General features: G+C 41.9%; 1 protein-coding gene across 1 annotated transcript in view; it reads left to right on the forward strand.

The window, feature by feature from the left end:
- Window positions 1–20,252, forward strand: part of LOC144762123 (cystine/glutamate transporter-like) — a 365,267-nt gene that overhangs the window by 293,143 nt on the left and 51,872 nt on the right. Inside the window, exon 8 of the mRNA XM_078647254.1 lies at window positions 7,447–7,543. Coding sequence (XP_078503380.1) covers window positions 7,447–7,543 — 97 coding nt within the window. The remainder of the gene's footprint in view (window positions 1–7,446; window positions 7,544–20,252) is intronic.

A 20,252-nucleotide genomic window follows, 5' to 3' on the forward strand; every position in this document is an offset into this window, starting at 1 on the left:
TGGCGTTTTCCTTACTTTTTATATTTTGCCACCCGGAGCATGTTATATAGTCCTTCACTGTATTTTCTAAAAGGGTGTTCTTGTCTGGGAACCAGTAATGGGCTCTGACCTTGCTTTTGGTCTGACTCCTTCCAGGATGTCCTTCATGTGCAAGTTCAGTTATCCTATCCCATAACTTTCTGGGTGGTACTAACTTGCCTACCCCTTTTATTAGTTTACCCTCAAAGTTGAATTCCTGCCTGACCCTTCAAAAACTCTTTAAATCTTCTGATTACCCATACTGTTTGTTAGGCCAGCTGTCGGTAATGTTGTCTCTCACTCTGGTTAAGGTTTTGTCATCCTCTGTTCCTGTCTCCCATTCTTCCTTACTGATGCCTGCTAACACTACTTCCAAAGCTGTATTTACTTGACACTCTTCATGGGCTTGATGATTCTCTATAGGCAACCTTGAGAGGCAATCAGCTGCTAGGTTCTTACATCCTGAAATGCATTCTATTCTGTAGTTATACCCTTCCAGCCCAAGCACCCATTCAGAAATACCTGGTGTTGTTTTTTTGATACCTTTGGTTGAAAGAATGTGCATCACAAGTTTGTGAATGGTGCGTAGGGTAAAAGGTAGTCCCCAAAAGAAGTACTTAAAGTGTAGGATGGCCCAATAGCTGGCCAGGGCTACCCTCTCGATAGTAGAAGAATTAGTCTCTTCCCCTTTGAGTGCATGTGATGCAAATGCTGCACTTGTTCTACTTTATCGACAACTTGTGTGAGGATGGCCCATTACCCTCTAGCGCTCGCATCAGTTGTCAATATTGTCTTCCTCTTGACAACCAAATTACCTAGGGCAGAGCTGCAGCTATAGCTTCCTTAGTCTTGTCAAATGTGCCTTGCACTTGTTTATCCCATACAAAGTGTACTCCCTTTTTTAATAATTCTTGTAAAGGTGACACTTTTTTTGCAAAATTTCTGATAAACTTGTACTTTACCAGTCCTAAAAACAACTTCTTGCGTTCCTCTTCATTAGAAGGTGGAGGTGCCTCCATGAATGCTTTAATCAAATCAAATTTGGGTTTTATTCCATCTCTGGATATAGTGTGGCTGAGATCAGCGACGGATCCAACATCAATTTGACACTTATCCAGCTTTAGCATAAGGCCAGCCTCCCTGAGTACTGTCAAAACAGACCTTAAAATTTGGTTATGTTCTTCTTAGTAGTGCCATAAATCAAAATGTCATCATGGAAAATAAGAAAATTTTTAGGACCCTCCAAAATGTGTTGCATTATACGTTGGGAAACCGCTGCCGTGGAAGCTGGGCCACAAGGCATTCTTAGATATCTGTAAGCTTCAAAAAGATTTCCGACAGATGTGCAAGACCTAAAGTATGGGTGGAGCTCTACTTGATGGTATGCTTATGACAAATCAATTACACTTAAATAGCCAGCCTTCCTCAAAGTACACAATAATTCATCTATCCACCCAAATGCTAGAGTTGAGGTCTCAGAGGTTCATACGTAACCATATTCCTTTTCACCCTGCTTTATGTGTGACTGCAATTGGAGCAAACCACTCAGAGTTTTCTATCTGTTCAATTACTCCTTGTTTTACCAGTTTCCTAAGTTCCTCCCTCAAAGGTTATTCCATGAGATGAGGAATAGGTCTAACTTTGTGTATCACAGGACATGCCTTATTGTTTTATGTGATTTTGTGTTGAAAGGTTTTTAAGCACCCTAGATTGTCATTGAGCTTTTCTGGAAATTCCTTGCAAATGGCATCGCCTGTGCACAACCTCTCACATAGAAGTACTTGTTCAGTATTGTTAGGGTCTAGCTAACTCAGCAAGGGTGTCCTTGTTCACCCTTACTATTTGAGCCCTCATTAGAAAGATCGACCAAAATAATAGTATTCAGCTATGCATATCAAAGGGGGAGATACTAATATCCTTGCTTATGCGGACGACTTGGCTATTACCACCCCCAACCCTGCTGATGGCTTGGGCCAAATTGGAAGGGAAACTATCCGTTTTGGATGTTTTTCTGGATATCTACTCAATCAAAGTGAAACCCAGGTTGTGATAAATAGCTTGTTGATTATCGGGTAGCCCCTAAGGCAAGATAGCTTGGGGTGTATATACACAGTAAATGTGGAGAATATTGTTGATTTAAATTCAGGTCCATTACTTTGCAGGCTTAAAGTTGATTTTTCCCAAATTAATAACATAAAATTTACATTATAATGGAGGAGTAATGTGATTAAAATGATATTTCTTCCTAGAATTTGTATTTTTTTAGGGCCATTCCGTTAGAGGTAGAAAGTTGTTTGTTCAAATCCCTAAATCAGATATCGTCCTGGTTTTTGTGGGCTGGTCAACACCCCCGAAGGGCCTTCAAATTCCTGACTCTTCCAAGAGATCGAGGGGGGTGGGTCGTCCCTAATTTTCAATTGTATAATTGGGCATCGATGTTACAGCAGATGGCGACACTACTAACATGCGCTGGAAATGGCTCAGCGGCGGGATGCGGTCTCTATTTACAAATTAGTGATGGGCACTGAAGCTAGAGGACGTCTTCTACTACAGATTGAATACGGCTGTTTTAAAAGGGTCAGGTTCAAGGTTGTAATGGGCGCATTCAAGGTGTGGACAATCGTCCAGAAGAAATATGGTCTAGGTCGGCTAAATAACTACACTCCTCTATACGATAATGCTCTATTCCCCAATATCTTCAAAGATGGATACATGAAACAGTGGGATCAGAAGGGGTTGAGGAAGATTGGCGACCTGGTCGAGGAAGGAGGGATTCTTTCCTTTGATGCAATCAAGGATAAGCCAGGCATTGGTTATAACCATTTTTTCAAGTACCTTTCAAGTAAGGTATTTTTGGGTTAAAAAATTAGGGGGAAGTGCAGGTTTTTCTCATGTGGCACACGTTGATTTGTTGTTAAAATCTCCACCTTCTTCAGTTATTTTGTATAAATGATTAAATAAAGAAATGGTGGATGACCTTACGAAACACACGGCTCGTTGGGCATAGCTTTAGCAAGTAGGGGCGGAAGAATGTGATTATTCCTTGTATCTGGATCAGACAGCATTCATTGCTGCTAATTTACAGATACAGTGTTACAAAACTCAGCTAAATCTTTACATCACCCCAGCAAAGATTGTAAAGTGGGGGGGATTCACCAGCACTTGTCCGCGTTGTGGATGCTTTGCTGCAGATCTCCCTCACATGTTTGCAAAGCGTCCAAAGATCGAAAATATGAAAGAATATGTTGGTAAACTACTTTAATCTTAGGTTTCCGGGTTACTCTTTCCCCTAGTTTACTGGTCCTAGGAGTGAGCGATATGGGAATTTCTCTGCAACATCAGACCTTTTTCATTTATCACTGTGACCGTCCTTAGATTATGTTTGGCCACAGCTTGGTTAGATCCCGAACCACCATCTGGGCATCAATGGCTGGGGAGACTCTTAGCAATATATTGTTCTGAAATAGCAGTTCACAAACGTAGGGGACGCAGTGCACAGAGAAAGGGCATGGAAATTTGGGCAGAAGTTAGTCAATGGAATAAAAGGGTGGCAACATAGGGAATTTAGTAAGTCGAATGAAGGAGTACCTTTGGCTGTAGTATTAAATGTATTACTTCCCTGTTCTCTCTTTTGCTGTGTTGTTGCTTTGTAATAAATGCGGGATCAAATTCAGGGGTGTGGGGCTGGGCGGAGAGCAGGGCTGGAAGGAGTAATTTTAAATACTGTATTGTATTTGTAAAGAAAAACATAATTTTTGTAGTGAAATAAAAAATAATTAAAAAAATAATTAAAGCAGAGGGGATAGAGTCTGGGTTATTCAGGAGTAACCAGGGGCTCAGTAGACAAATGTCAACCAATGTCGGGTGCTTCAGGTGTGGATGGAGTTCTTGACTCTGCAGCCAGGGGGACCAGGAGGTGTTGAGGATGACCAGGAGCAGGATACGAGCTATCCCATGAAGGATTTCGAGTGCTGAGGGGTTGGTGTATGGTTGGAGCACTAACAAGCCTTAGCAACAGCAACTCAAGCAGAAGGTCGAGGATGGTTAGAGTTCAAACCAGCAAGGTCTAGGAAACGCAGGGGAGTCAGAGCAGGCCTGTAGCAACAAGGGGAGCCCAAGAAAAGTGAAATTGAGCCTCAAGTGGACCGACAGGCTGGAGGCAGAGGAGTCGCAAGAGGACCTCAAGCGATTTCACCAAACAACAGCACACGGAGCACTCGGTGCGAGGAGGCCGGAGTTCTTGGTAGGAAATGGTGCCAGAGGTTGGGGCTACTCGTAGCCCAATGCCCTTGTCCGGGAAACGCCAACAAGCATATGCACTTGCCGATGTACGCAGTGCACAGGAGTTCAGGTATTGTAGCCACAACGAAGGATTCTTACCTCAAACTCAGTGACAGGGCAGCTCAAACCTCAAGGGACATAGAAACCCACCTCCTGTGTTGCTGAAGCCTTCGTAGTCTGTAGCTCAGGGTCAGCAGTGTTGTGGTGCCTGTTAATGCAGTAGTGTGACTCCTTCACTCCAAGGGAGATATCTTCGGTTCTACTTGATGCTTCACAAGTCCTGCATGGATCCTGTATGGTGCACGGCCACAGACGATGCTTCAGACTGAGAGGGAGATGTAGTCGGGCCCAAACGAAGTCCAGCGAAGTCCAGAGTGTCCAGATGATCTAAATTCAATGGTTTCTGGTCCACATCGAATCTGGGGTCCTACAGCCAGGTAAGCCCTTTTTTACCCCCAGGAGAGGTTGGACAGATTCAGGGGACCCTCCCAGGGGAGGTCTGGACAGTGGGGAAGTTACTCTCATGTCGTTTGTCCAGTTTCTTGCCAGAGCAGGAGCCAACGGCTGCCAGGATTGGTTTAAACTGGACTATGCACAGGAACACCAAATGTGCCCCTCATGCTGACATTCGGTTGCTTGCATGCACACCCACCCAGCCCTAATACACTAAATCCTGACAGGATGTCTATTGTTCTGCCTTCCTCTCCTCTGCTTAAGCTTGGCTCAGCAGCAGAAGGGCAGAAATGTGTCTCTGGTCGGCAGCAACCATTTTGTGCTGTCCGGGACTAGAAGGCTGGTATCAGGAACACCAGGGACTCAACGAAGCTCGCTTCTGAGGGGTGGAATCATACCTGCCACACCGGTAACCAGTGTGCGAGGTATGATTCCACAATGTTTGACACCAAACACGATAGGGTTACATTCAGCTGTTTTAGAGTTGGTCATCGCGCGGTCGCATAATGCCACTTTATATGTTGTAAATGGCTGATGAACTGACAACCCGGGAGAATGGACTCCGCAGGCTGCAGGGGTATCCTGCTCATGCAGTGGCATCTTCTCACTTAGAACCAAGCACCCTGCCTTCAGGATTGTTAAGGCCTGCTATAGCGGTGACCTATACGTTTTAAGTGCAGTGACCCTTAGATATAGTAAACCTATATCCTAAGTAAGTGGTGCATGCACCAACTTACACAGACTGCAATGGCAGGCCTGTAGGTTCAATTTTTCCTGGCCTCTCCTGGGTGGCATAATACATGCTTCAGCCCATGGGAGGCCTCTGGAGTACCTATGTCCTGGGTAATGGTACCATATACTAGGGACTGACAAGGGTACCCCAGTATCCAATCTGGAGGTACCAAAGTACATAACATAACAGTTTAGGGAGAAAACAGATAGACTGGGGTCCTGATTAGCAGGATCCCAGTCCGACAAGTCAAAACAGTATCACATTCAGCAAACAGTCGGGGTAACCATGAGAAGCAGAGCCTACTTTCTACAACTGGGTTTGACTATCAGCATCTTGTAAGTTGTACCCTTTCTTAACAAATTTATCCTCATGCACATTTTTTGCAGTGACGGTGTACGGAGAACACGAGTCCGCATACACTGTAACTACTACCACATCCAACAAATTCTTACATAGGGGATATGTGTAGTGCCTCTTTTATTATCAACTTGGAAAACACATTTCTCACTACACCCTTCCTCTCTCCCTACTACATATATAGGGTTACTTTCTATGTTTCTGCAAACTTTAGCATAGTGGCACCTCTTGTTACATTTCCTACATGTGCAAATTCGGACAGGGCAATTAGCTAGATGATTAGTGTCCCACACCTATAACATCTAGAATTTCCTGTTTCTGAGTTCGTTTTGAATGTGTTTATTCCAATAGTGGTTCATTGTTTAATCTCTAAAACGGTGCCATATTTCCCCCTATCAATGTGTGCCTCCTTCACTTCTTAATTAGGACTAGGTTGTTTCATAACTTTGATACACTCAGCCGTTTGCTCTATACATTTTGCTAGCTCGACGGCTTTATATAAATTAGGGTTGCATGCAAGTACCTTTCCCTGTATTTTTATATTGTTAGTGCATGGTACCAATTTGCATGGTGCCAATTGGTCATGTATCAACGAATCACACCCCCACCACATTCAAATGTGTTAGAAAGGCTTCTTAGTACAGTTATATAACTCACAATCTTTTCATTTCTTTCCTGAATTCAACTGAAGAATTTGTGTTGCTCCAAAACAACATAAAACTTCTGTTCAAAGTGTTCTTCTAACTTCCCTATGGCTTCTTGGCACAGATCCAACTGTTCTGTGTCAGTGTCATCTTCACTGTCTCTATTGCTATCCCCTAGAGGTTGAAAAAATGTTCTATCCTGTGTTCCTAAATTATGGACTAGGATTTATTTCTTCCTGTATGGAGTGATTGTTTCCCATCTAATACTACTAGTTATGACTACAATAATTTTACCCACTCTATACAGGGAAATAATCGGTTACCTATTTCATGCTTGTAACTGCCATATTTTAAATTTACATGGGTTGTACGAATAAAACAGGCAACTGAGTAGGATGAATAATATACCTAACGTGGAACTATAATCTACTCATTATGCAGAAGTAAGGTTATTTTATGTAGCCTTGTAATGTGACACTACAAACATCTGTTGCTATATTTATTACACAAGTCAAAGTATGTCAAACACATATACTATTAAGTTGAAATGTACTATACTTACAATATGGCTTGTTCAAAATCGAGATAAATCATGTTGTAGCTTTTATCACATGACATACATGAAACAGAGGTTAAGGGTGAAGTCACACATCTAAACTACAGGTGAAAAAGTTCACTCCCTCAAAGCTCGGGTTGATCCACTACTTGCGCATACAATGAGTAACTAAAAATACTAGTGGATGTGTAGTTAATAGTGCAGAGATGTAATATGGCGCTGCTAAAGGGAGTGAATGCCGTCAGTATGAAAGAGCAATGAATTGATGCCTGCGACCAACCTAAGCAATTTCATAAGATGATTTTGTAGCCTCACAAGTGCTGTAAAGGGTAATTGCCCATCCGCACTGAGTCCCACATTTGTTTTGCATGAGTTGAGATTTCTCTTATTTTTTTCACCAACAGGATATTTTTTGTAGCCTCGAGGGAGGGGCAGTGGCCCCATCTCTTCTCCATGATCCATATTGAAAGACACACACCTTTGCCTGCTCTAATATTGATGGTGAGTAATGCTTCTTAATGCCTAAACACCTACCTTTTTCTTCCAAATCTTTAAGTTCCTTTCCATACCAAGTGTTTTGAACTGTAGCCTTATAGCCCTCCATAGTGACCAGAAATCAGTGATATGACCAAAGTGCACAGAGAACAGTTTCACGTATGAGGATTGGCTCATACGTGAGCGCCATCTTGGTCACGCCCCTAATATTTTTTTATTTTTTTTTAGTTTAAGGAAAACTTTATTGGACACAAAGAATGCAATAAAAATGATATACAGTATTACTGTCCAAAACAATGTAAATAGAAAATCAGAGGTAATAGAAAGAGAGAAAAAGGGGAGGGAGAAAGGGGGAGGGAGAGAGAAAGGGACGGGGAGTCAGCAATTAAATTACAAGACCCATAAATAAATTGTAATAGATCGGATAAACTTGCAAAATGTCCAATAAACATTATATAAAATTGAAGAAAAAAGGCACATATATAAAATGAAACCAATTCAAGCAGGTAACATATCAAGGGGGTTTGAGTACTTCCTCAGTACGAGGAGAATGCAACATGGGAGATTGAGCTGAGGAGTCTAGGAAGGTAGTAATAGGTAACCACAATAAATCACGTTTGATAGCAAGGGTAACAGGATAAACATATGCTCTATCTAGTCTATGATTAAAACAAACACCATACCACCAAGCCTGAAAGGAAATGGATGATGTGTCCTTCCAAGCCTTGGTAATTTGCTGAAATGCCACTGCTAGGAGGAGGTCAATAATAGAAGTATTAAAATCAGAGGAGGACCATATATCAGAAAGACTACCTAGAAAAATATGGGTAAGAGAAAATGGGAAATCAGTAGAAAAAATAGTGTTAAGTTGCTGCCATACTTTAGACCAAAACATACGAACCTTAGGGCATGAGAAAAGCATGTGTTTGAGATCCGCCCTTGGTTCCGAGCAGAACCAACATGTTGAAGGGAGAGAGGAGTTGATTGTATGTACTTTAGCAGGTATGATCAAAAGGCGGTTATAAATAAAGAACAAAGTTTGGGTAGTATTAGCTGCTCTAGAGGACTTCCTTATCTTATTCCATATATCCTGCCACAAAGGGATAGAAAAAGACTCATCCAAATCAAGTTCCCACTCTTGTTCAACTTTTGACTTATCTCTATCCGCAGGAGATTCATGTATTTTCTTATAAATTTGCGAGGCAGAAGAAGAGGATAACAAAAAGGGTAAATTAAGAGTAGAAGAGGGACGACGAGGAATTGTGATGGTAAGGGAATCATAACTTGTCCGAACAGCACTAATCAATAAATTATAATTAGAAAGAAAGGAAGGAAGAAGGAAGAGAAAAGCGAGATTGAAGAGTAGAGAAGGAAATACAAGTATCGTCATGAAAGAGTTGATGAACCCAAAAAAGGCCTTGGGCATGCCAAGCTTTCCAGAAAAGAGTTCTGTTGTTAATTTTAATGAGAGGATTATGCCAAATAGGGAATTGCAAAAATGTTGTACGCTCATCAAGGCCATCTAGGAAGAGGGGAAGAAAAAGTTTCCTGGATTGTTTGAGAATAGGCAACGACATCTTCTTTGGGACACGAGACAATAAAAGAAACTCTTTAAAAGTAAAAGGGAGAAAAAAGGAGGATTCAATGTCAGCCCACAGTGGAGAAGAGGCGGCGTCAAGTACTGAATCTGATAAAAAAAGAAGCCGAATGGGAAAGAAAAAAGGAAGTATGATAAGAAGAAAAATCAGGAAAGTTAACTCCCCCCAAGTGTTTGGGACGTTTAAGTTTAGAAAAAGACATTCTGGCACGTTTATTTTGCCATAAAAAACGTGACAAAATAGAGTAAATAGTTTTATAACAAGAATTTGGAATATTAACAGGAAGATTAGAAAGGAAGAATAAAATAATGGGTACTAACATCATCTTAATGGGTCTAGTCTACCCCACCAGGAGAGAAATAAAGGGTGCCATCTTGTTGTGGAATCTGTTAAAGTGGTTTGCAAATGTTTGATATTAAGGGCTACCGTGTCTTTAATTGAAGGCGTAAATCAGAGCCCCAGATATTTGATTTTGGTAGGGCTCCAGTGAAAAGAAGAGACTAGAAAATCAGCATGGAAACAGAATTTATTAAGGGGAAGGATCTCACATTTATCAACATTTAATATATAACCTGATACAGTCGCAAAGTTAGAAACTTCAGAAAGGAAAGCAGGAACAGAAATTTGAGGATTAGAGATAAAAAGGAGAATGTCGTCAGCGTAGGCAGAGAACTTGACTTGTTTTGCACCATAAGAAAAACCAGAAATATCTCCATTGAGGCGAATTTTTGTTAGAAATGGTTCAAGAGCAAGAATGAAAAGAAGGGGTGAGAGAGGGCATCCTTGACGAACTCCGCGAAACAGGGGGAAGGAAGAAGAGACAAGACCATTAGCAAAAATAAAGGATCTAGGAAATGAATATAATAAAGAAACATAAGAAAGAAATTGGGATCCAAAACCAAACTATTTGAGGGAAGACAAAAGAAAGGGCCAATTAACCCAGCCAAAAGCTTTCTCCGCATCTAAAGCTATGGCAGCCAAGGATTGAGTGGAGGTCTGAGATTTATTAAGAACATTGAAGAATAGTCTAGTATTATCTGAAAGATGACGTCCTTTGATGAAACCACATTGTTCCTTACCAATCAATTGGGGAAGAATCTTATCTAAACGTAAAGCTAAAATGTTTGCAAAAATGTTATAATCAAGATTAATTAAAGAAATAGGCCTGTAATTTTTACATAAAGTGTGGTCCTTGTTATCTTTGGGTAGAAGACAAATCAACGCTTCCTGAAAGAAGCCTTCCGATTTTTGAGAGGATATAAAGAAGGAAAATAGCTGATGTAATTTAGGAATAAAATGTATCTTTTAAAGTGTGTTTCTCGGTGGCGATCACATCTGCTCATAGGCTTGGTGTAGTTGGGTTCATTGTCAATCAGACCCGCTTATTTGACAATATTTTCTGACAGGTAAGTTGTTAAGTTGGGTCCAGGTTTTTGCCGTACCTCAGGATGACCCTGAGGTACGGGTCATCCTGACCCGTACCTCATTGTTTGATACGGGCACCATTTGGTCAAGACTGTGGGTAGCTGGAGTCCAGTGTGAGAGAAGATGGCGAACCAATGGTCCCAGATGAAGGCGTGCCCAAGGAACAACAAAGGCACATGCTGCCTACAAGAAAAACAAAGATAAGCATGAATAACTGAAGACCCATGAAAAGCTGAGGATGTAAAGTTTACCAATGGGCTATATCTACTATGTGACCTTGGAAACACATCCACTCTCTTGCAGGCATCTCAGACTGCTGTCCTATCGAATGTATGAGATATTGTATTTTCAGAGTTCTTGTCTGAGATAAGCTGACAATCCCCAGGTTGGTCTGAAAGTGTGCTCTGGTGAACTCCAAATCTTGAGTTGAGGATAGCTTAGACTTCTCCAGGTTGATCAAAAGAACACATTCGTTCTGCATACTAAAGAGATGTGATCCTAAAGAACAGTCTTTGAAGGAGAGTGGAGAAGCTAATCAACCAGATAAGGGAGGATCAGAATTCCTTGAATGTGTAGGTTGGTCACGTTAGGTGCTAGAACCTTTGTGAAGCCTTTGTGTCAAACCGAAGTGGTGACCTCCTACTGAAAACCTGATGTAATTATGAAAAGGAGTAAAAGTAGGTATGTGGAGATAAGCAACCCTCAAGCCCAGAGCTACCAACCATTCCCATGTATGAACTAGAGGGATTACCCTCTGTAGAATTTCCATCTTGATTCAAGTCTTCCTGAGAAAAAAGATACATTTTCTTAAGTTGATAGTCAGTCTGATTTGTCCTTGGGATTTTTTTTTACCAAGAATAAAAGCCCTTTCCTCATTGATATTCCGTGACCAGAAAAGCCAGAGACTCAGCTACATCTTTTGACTCTGGAACCTGCACCAAGTCAGTGTCCGAGAGAAGCTTTTCGAAGTCCAACATACAACCCTTATCCACAATCTGCACGACCCAAGCATCTGAAACAATGACTTTTCACTTCTGAAGAAAAAAGGACAGGAGCCTCCCGACCAAGACCTCAGCATAGTCAGGAATGTTTCCTAGATTATGGAGGAGGTACCTGGGGTTTTGAAGATTGGCCCTTCACGGGATAAGACTGATTTGGCCTATTCCTATTTGATGGAAAATGAAAGTGAAACCCTTGCAGATGGAATATTTTGGAATATAAGGTACCCCCAGGGATTCACCTAGGTGTCCCAATGGCAGGGAGGGTCACGTCCTTATAAGGAGGACCCATATAAAATAGTCTCTCAGGCCCTCCCCCTTGTGACGAGGGTGAGTTTCACTGATTACCTCAGACCTAGGTACTTAAGTTCTGAGTCTTGATGTGCCCAGGGCTGAGTGTCAGTCAGTGACACCTCCTCACAAAGTGGGGTGCAGTTATCAGTCTCACTGACCCCATCCCACTCTGTGACAAGTGAGGGTCTGCTGCCTTCCCTCATCAGCGAGGGAAGGCAGCATTCCCAGCCCTTGTGGGATCTCCGAGGCAGAAGTGGGCTGGTAAGTATGATTTTATTTTTAATGTTTGATGCATGCGTGCATTCATGATTTGTGCGCATTATAAGCTATATTAAGATAACATAACAATATAACATGAATATATGGGAGCAAGTGTTGTGAATGGATGTGTATGTGTGTGTGTGTATGTGTGTGGGTGTGTGTTTGTGTGTGTGCGCGCATGGATGTGTGAATGCATGAGTGATTGTTTATGTGTGCGTTTAGACTTGACCGTCCCCCCTTTGCTAATAGTACACGGCTCCAATGATGGAAATTTTCAAGATCACTTTCCCTCCCTTAGACACAGAGCCCAGCAAAGTGTCAGTTTACGAAAGAGATGGGAAGAGAATCCCTAGATCATGTCCCCAAAAGGCCCAGCCTCTCAGAGCTTACTTCAAATGTTTCACAGGATCCTATATGTGATGGTCCTGATGTGTGATGCGTAGAGCAGAGAAAAAAACAGGTAAGAGGCGTATGGAAGGGGGATAGGGGTGTGCTTTCTTGATGCACTTTCTTGATTGACTTTAGCTAAATCACATGATGCCTGGGGGGGCTCAAACACCTCATCTAGTAAGTGGGTAATGGGACATACACTAAACAAAGCATCAAGATAGTGGTGAAGCAACAAAAATTAGAAAGTATGAACTAAATCAAGTAAATGCAAAACGGTGAAAGTAGATATAGGTTTGTCTTCAGTACTATATATGAAGCATCAAAATTGTGCTTGCAGGAGGTGCAGTGTCTTCGCAGGACTCTGAACAGCACCCTTATTGAACCCAGAAGTGACCTCAACCATTGTAGGCCTGGATGTAAGGAGGGATGAGGTAGCCAGACCCGAATGAGTAATTCATAAAACAAGCAATGGGGTATTTGGGTGTTCTGTACGGAGTGGTTGTGGTACAAGTATAAATGCTTTGGAAGATTCCAGAGATTCATCTTCTTTCCAGGTCAGCAGACAGACATCACAGAGATTGCAGGCAAGCAGTCCATAGGGCCTGAAATCCCTCGTTGTTGGGAGGGTGGAAAGTGGATCTCCCTTCAAGAGGACAATGAACCACAAGAAACTTTTGAGGGTTGCAGGACCATCAGTGTTGGACTATCTGCCACTAGACTAGGACTGAGCCAAGAGCTGGCAGATTCCCTATTGCCATCATGGTCCCCACACATTTTCACAAGGCATCAGGGCATAGTAGGTAACGAGTAAGAGGAACATGTGCAAAAATCTGACTAGACCGAGTGTGTCGAGCTGCAGGTCACCATTGATGGAGCCTCAGACCAAGGTGGGTGATTGTAGACATTGAGCAGAACCACACTCTACTAAGCAATGGTGGGGATAGCTTCAGCATTGACTTTCATCCAAATCAGTATGTTGCATGTTTCTCAGGTAGTTGGAAGTATGGACATTACACAAGCTGACATTAATTGTTTAAAATGGGAGACCAGATGTTGGACAATCAGGGTTGGAAATGGTGATGGACAAAAATTGACGGAATGATACTGCATTTGTGTGGCTATACGATTTCCAGCACTATTACGTCTTGGCAAGACGGACATGCAAACTAGTGCAAAGAAAACGCTTGTAAATGGCCCTGAGGAGCAAGCTGACAACATACAGTATGCCAAGGATTTTTCAATATGCCAAGGACATTTTTTATGTTGGTGTGTGATGTATTCCTATAGGTTCTGTATCGATCCCCCTATTCCTGACCCTGTTCTGGTTAACAAGTTAACTAGCAGCCATCCCATGATGCAGAAACCGTTATCTGATTAAGCCACACCACGGCACAGGAACGTGTTATCTGATTAGGTCATAACGCTTGCCATCTAATTAGACAAGCGATATTCCTCCAGCCCCTGATAAGGCATACGGAGTTCTCAAAACAAATCAAACCTATGACAACCTGGGAAAAACCCTGCGCCCATTGTTTTGATTTCATCGAGAACTTCAGCAAAAGAATGTGCTAACGACCAAGTCGTATGACATCCTTATTGACGTATCTATGTCCATCCTTACGTCAATCTCGGCACCTTACAGGTATAAATATTACCGGTATTGCCTTAAGCAAACACACGCGGTGGTGACAAGATCGGAGCAGCCAGACTTGCCGAAGCCCAGAGCAGAGCAGACCCCGCTGGCGCAGCCCCGCCTTCCTGACACGCTGAGAACGAGACGCTGCTTTCTCCTGCCGAGAAATCCAGCTCCGGCGCTTCCGGGTAGCCCTCGCAGGCAGCCTGGAATATCGAGACCAGAGACGAGAGATACCATCCCTCATTCATCCTAAATTCCAGGTACAGAACTGAATAACCCCTCGCAGAGAATTCTTGAGTCAGTCACTTGGCAAAACAAACTTAACTTAAACTGCTACTTTCTGTTCCCGCCCACGTATTAGGCTTAGGTCAGGTACACCGGGGTAGGCGTAGTTAGAAACACCAGTTGAGTACGATTAGTCAAATGTATCTATGTATATATCTATTTTATCCATTTTAAACCTGCATATGGCTTAGAAACCATATAAATGTTTTTACAGTATTATTTTATACTTCTGCTTTTATTGTATGCACTTTACTTAACCATAAGTATTGCGATAATATCGATCCACTTCTCTTGTATGAGAAAAGAGACTGATCAATAAATACCATCTTTTATTGAACACGCCCGTCTCTTCCTTTTCTCTACAATCTGGTGAGACTAAGAATGCACGTACTGACTGAGTAAAATAAGTTGTCTTTTGTTTTCACACGACTCTAGAGATACACTCTTGATTAGGGGAGAGCAAAGTTGTCATGTTCTATGGTTGTCAGAAACTAAATCCCTTCTTGTCTATCCAGGGAGGTTCAACTCCTCCTTGCCTATTCGAGAAAGTTTCTAGTGAACTCTGAGCTAGCTGGCAAACCCAAAACTTTAAGTCTAATATCGACAATAGAAGACCTAGTTAACGTCTGGTCTAGGCCTATACTATTGAAGGTATTATTCCAATGCGCAGAGCCTATTGGGATAATAGGAACTACACTACATGGCGCCCAAACGTTTGGAAAGGCGATAAAACTAACGCAAGACATTAGAGTAACTCAGTCGTGCTTTTTCACTCAGACCCCTTTTTTCCCTTAATACTCCAAAGACGTCTGGAGTGGGTGAAAGGTCATATCCGCCAAACCTCGCAGGAGGAAACTCCTATGTATGGTTCTTGGTTTAGTCAACGTTGAAGGATACACTGTTCCAAAATATTGTGCATCTAATCTCTGTTTCCATAAGAAACCTGATCTGCAAACAAACAAAATAACCTTCCTGACAGTAGAATGTCAGATACTGAAGAAGAAAGAGAGACAGCTAGAGTAGCAGCTGAACTCGTAGCAGCTGATAATACTATGCAAGAAGCAGACCCGGATATTATACTTATCGCGGTCAACATAAGGAAATCTATAACTTTAAAACTTATAGAAAATGGACTGACACCTAGAGGTGGCACAGTCATATTCGTAATAGAGGCACACGAATATCGGCAGACAGAGGTGTTCTATTCATGTATACACTTTCCAGCAGCAAACGCTGTAACAAAGGTCTTCCACTATTACAAAACAGAGGAACCTCCTAATGAGTACACTCCATTCGAGGAGGTGGAAGTACCACTTAAGTTTCAAGAGCACCTGCTCTTGTTTAATGGCGCCCTAAAACATAATAATCACATCACCAGGCTCGGTCCATTAGGTAGACCAGGAGCAACGTGGCCGGTCCTAGCCGGATACACACCACATCCAGACATCGATGGGATGTCTGCAGCAAACCTTTTAATACAACTAAAACAATTAATAAAAGTACATAGACAATTAGTCCAATATGTAATGCGGACTTCAACAATCCAACCAGCAATTAAAATTCCACAGCTGACCCCTCATCAGGGGAACACAAATAAAATTACACCACAGAACATACAGTCCTGCCTAGGTAAGGTACCAGCTAAAAGGGAACAAATACCATTCTAGTTTGCACAAAAAATCACCCAAATAGAGGCGGTGTTTCCAGACACCACTCCTGTGGATAAACACAGGATTCTGACTATCTGTCTTCCAATGGGAATCGCACCACACGTGGAGGAGTGTGACACTTGGGGTACAGTCTTTGCTTCCATCTACACAAAAACGCATGGTGTTCCATCCATCTCGGTAATACCGGATGTGCTAAAACAAATTCAAGATGAATACGGTCCAGAACCCGCTTTAACTCTTGGTATGAAATTACTGAAAGACTTCAAGCAGGTCTCGGCTATATTACTAGCCAACATAAAGGGAGAAGCAGCGAATGTGGCGATCCGCCAGAGGTTAAAAGAAACAGATATAGCAGACCAACCAGCTGAAATTGCCAGAATCATAGAAAAATCCTATGAGGAACTAGGTAGAGATAGTTTAGGTGGAATACCAGTAAAACCCCAACTGATTGAAAGTCCTGAAAAAATATTTATTAAAAATAATTTAACATCACAAAAAAAGAGCTGGGATGGAAACAAACAATCCAATCCGAAAGAAAAGAGATTCCAGTCCAGAGGAAGGTCTCCTCGGCGGAGAGAAAGATCTCCGGACCAAGGACCCAAGTCTCCCCAAAGTGAGCCCTCTGGGAAAAAATACAACCTTAGAAATAGGGATAATATAAAGAAACCGGATAGATATCAAGATTTTGATACACGTCCCTCTCAATCTTTTCAGACTTCCTCGCAGAAATCGGAAAGAAGAGGACGATCTGAACCCAGGGAAGGGCACGTCAAGTCCAAAGACAAGGAACCTGCTCATCCAAATAAGAAATTACAATTTCCAAAAAAGAAGGTAGCCAGTATTAAAGTATTCAACAATGCCGAGAATACTGAGGACACAACTGAAAAACGGAGAATGGGCTCAGACAATGCTAGACAGCGCAGCAGAAGTGAGCATAGCCCGCAAAGTCCTTATGAATCATCTGGAGACAGTGGACACGAATGAATACCTTCAAGTGGAAACTGCAGACACCAGAGTTAGCAAACCTCACAAAATATATGAAATAACATTACGTATAGAGGGGGATAAGACTATTTTGGGATAATCTCTCCAAGGGCTATGACATCCTTCTAGCTGAAAAAGACTGGCCACCAGAGTTTGTCAGGGACTGCCCTCATGGCGAAGAAATAATTATGCCTGCCTTCTCAAATCATATCCCAATTCATAAAAAATATACACTTGCAAGAAAGTGGGCAGTAGCTCAAGCTCCGGCTATATATAAAAATCATGTAGGATGGGATGAGGACTCTCCTCCTCACAAAATCCAGTTAAAATCACAACCTACTGCACAAAGACAGTACCCAGTTAAGCAAGAAGCTAAAAAACAGGTAAAAGAAATCCTAGACCAATTAGAATACCAGGGGGTGATTGAAACTTGCACCTCACAAATGAACAACCCTTTGTTTCCGGTCTCCAAACCAGACAATTCATATCGTCTAGTTTTGGATTACAGACACCTTAACTCATGTTGCAAAACTTTTGCAGTGCAAAACTCGCATAGTGCAACACTAATGAATAACATAGTGCGCAAAAAATACAAAACAACATTAGACATCTCTAATGGATTCTTTTGTCAAAATATAGCACCAGAGAGCAGATACTTGTCTGCGTTCTCAATAAATGGCGCTCAAAAACAATTCTGTCGGTTACCCCAGGGGTACAAGAACAGCCCAGGATTATTCTCAGCGAGAGTAACAGAGTTATTACAAACATATGATGAAGAGGCATTATCTTATGTCGACGACATATACCTAACAGATGATGACTTGGATACTCACTTGAAGAGAGTGAACACCATAATACTTGGGTTCGCAGCAGAGGGTTACAAATTCAACTTTAAAAAATCTAGAATTGCCCATCTAACAGTCCTGTTCTTAGGATATGAATTATCAAGTGAAGGCAAAAGCCTGGCTGACAATTTCCTAGAGAAATGTGCCGTACTCCAAGCACCTAGAACACTAAAAAACCTACAGTCAATTCTAGGCTTCCTAAATTTCGGAAGAACATACATTGCAAATTACGCAGAAAGGGTCAAACCCCTTTATGATCTAATAAAACCAGATTTTAAAAAAAACAATTGGACTCAAATACACACAGAAATTCTGAGATCCTTACAAACAGACATGTTAATTAAAACAAAATTAGAAACACGTGATAACACACGCAATCTTGTGATTCGAGTCATCCCAGGAAGATGCGGATTCACATACCTGACCTCTAATGAGGGAGAAAAGGTACCAATTGCATTCAAATCACACTTGTACACAGAAGCTGAAAAGAAATTCAGCATTAAAGAAAACATTGTTCATGCAGTTCAAACCGCAATAGCTAGAGAAAAAGATAAAGCTGACGGTAGACGAATCACGGTCAGAACAGCAGAATCAGCCTTTGAGGCATTAACAACCCCGTGTAATTTACCAACAACGGCATTGAATCCAAAATGGATACAATGGGTGAATTCAATTACAACGGACAAAGTATACTACTACTTTGATCCAGAACTAAAGGAATTAAAAAACCTAGAATATGAAAGAATATTCCCTCTGCCAATCGACATTCTGCCTTTATGACAGTATGCATGTGTAATCTATACAGACGGACATGCTCAACCCTCCGTTTGGGGAGAACAAGCATACAACCCCACATGTGAGATTACAAAAAAAGTGTGGCGCGGAGGTAAACTAAGACCTCTATTAACAAAAACACACTCAGTAGAAACTAATTCAGAACAACAGACTGAAATAATAGCATTGAAAATGGCGCTAGATAATGCGGATCACGAATTCCCGACACTTATAGTGTCCGATTCATATTACTGCGTCAAATCATATAACAACGATTTGCAGAAATGGATTCAAAACGGCTACAAAGATGACACAGGTGCAACAATAAAGCAAAAACTGCTTTGGGAACAAATAGTTCTGTTACAAAAAGAACTACCAAAGACTCACGTGATACATACACTGAGTCATCAGCGTGATGGCGTTCACGTTGCAGGGAATTCATTGGCTGAGACAGCCACAACGGCAGCAACTGAATCGGCTTCCGTAGCTAGGAAAAAGCGTACAATGAAATACATTGACGGTGAAACAGTGCTGGCGGTGAAAACGTCATCAAAAGGCGACTGCTCAGCGCTACCGATCAACTATCCACTCAATTATACATACATAATCGATGCAAACTCCGTCCCTTTTGCTCGAATCCCTGGAGTGGGGGATAGAGTAATTCCAAACATGGACAGGAGAACTTTGTTAATTGCAGACGCACATATGGGCGAGGGTCTCAGACACCTCAAACTAAAAGATTCTCTGGAAGAATTACAATCAGTGTACTGGTGGCCAGGCATGAGCCTGCAGCATCACATTTTTGAAAATCTACCCATGTTGCCAGCCCTCCACTCACCCCCTACCCAATGGTGGTGGTGTATTTTCAAAATGCACAATTAGTCCTTAGTGTCTGGAGTGCAGACGTCTCACGACGGGCGGAGTTAATAGAGGGTCATGTCGTTGGCATGTCATGTGGAGCAGTGTCAGAGGGTATATCCAAGTGGAGACCAAGTCACGATGGGCCAAGTCCTTAGGCTGCTTTCCCCTTGTGGTGCGCCAGCTGCGATAATAGTATCCGAAACAGGAGACAATGTCTTCCAGTAGCTAAATGGCCTTTTCTGAAATGGTACTAAATGGAAGGCGTTGCATAATCATTAATATAACTAAATAGTACAGGTTTTCTGTTTGGTAGGAACACTTGTCTCTCAGCCCATGATTAATAAAGCGGGTACGTAAGTTATTGTATGGTTTATAGTTAGTGGCCTAATAACTCCCATGCCGTAGTTGGATTAGTGGTGCCAATTTTACATACATAGACGAATAGGAAGACTGATCACTATGATAAAACACACATTGGCAAAGCCCATAGGTCTGGCATTGTCCCACAGCCTTTTGGATTTAGCCACAATTGTTTTGTTCTTCCGTGGTTTTTGCAAAACGCTATAGCTGGGGAAACTGCCAGGTACTCATCAATCTAAAAAAAATTAAAAAACACTGGCTTAAAGCAAATATATATTTTTGGTATAAAAAAAAGAAGACATTACCATTGTAGGCCCTGGCACTGAAGGGAACT

This window comes from Lissotriton helveticus, chromosome 1_1 (assembly GCF_964261635.1).
Source record: "Lissotriton helveticus chromosome 1_1, aLisHel1.1, whole genome shotgun sequence".
Classification (NCBI taxonomy): Eukaryota; Metazoa; Chordata; class Amphibia; order Caudata; family Salamandridae; genus Lissotriton; species Lissotriton helveticus.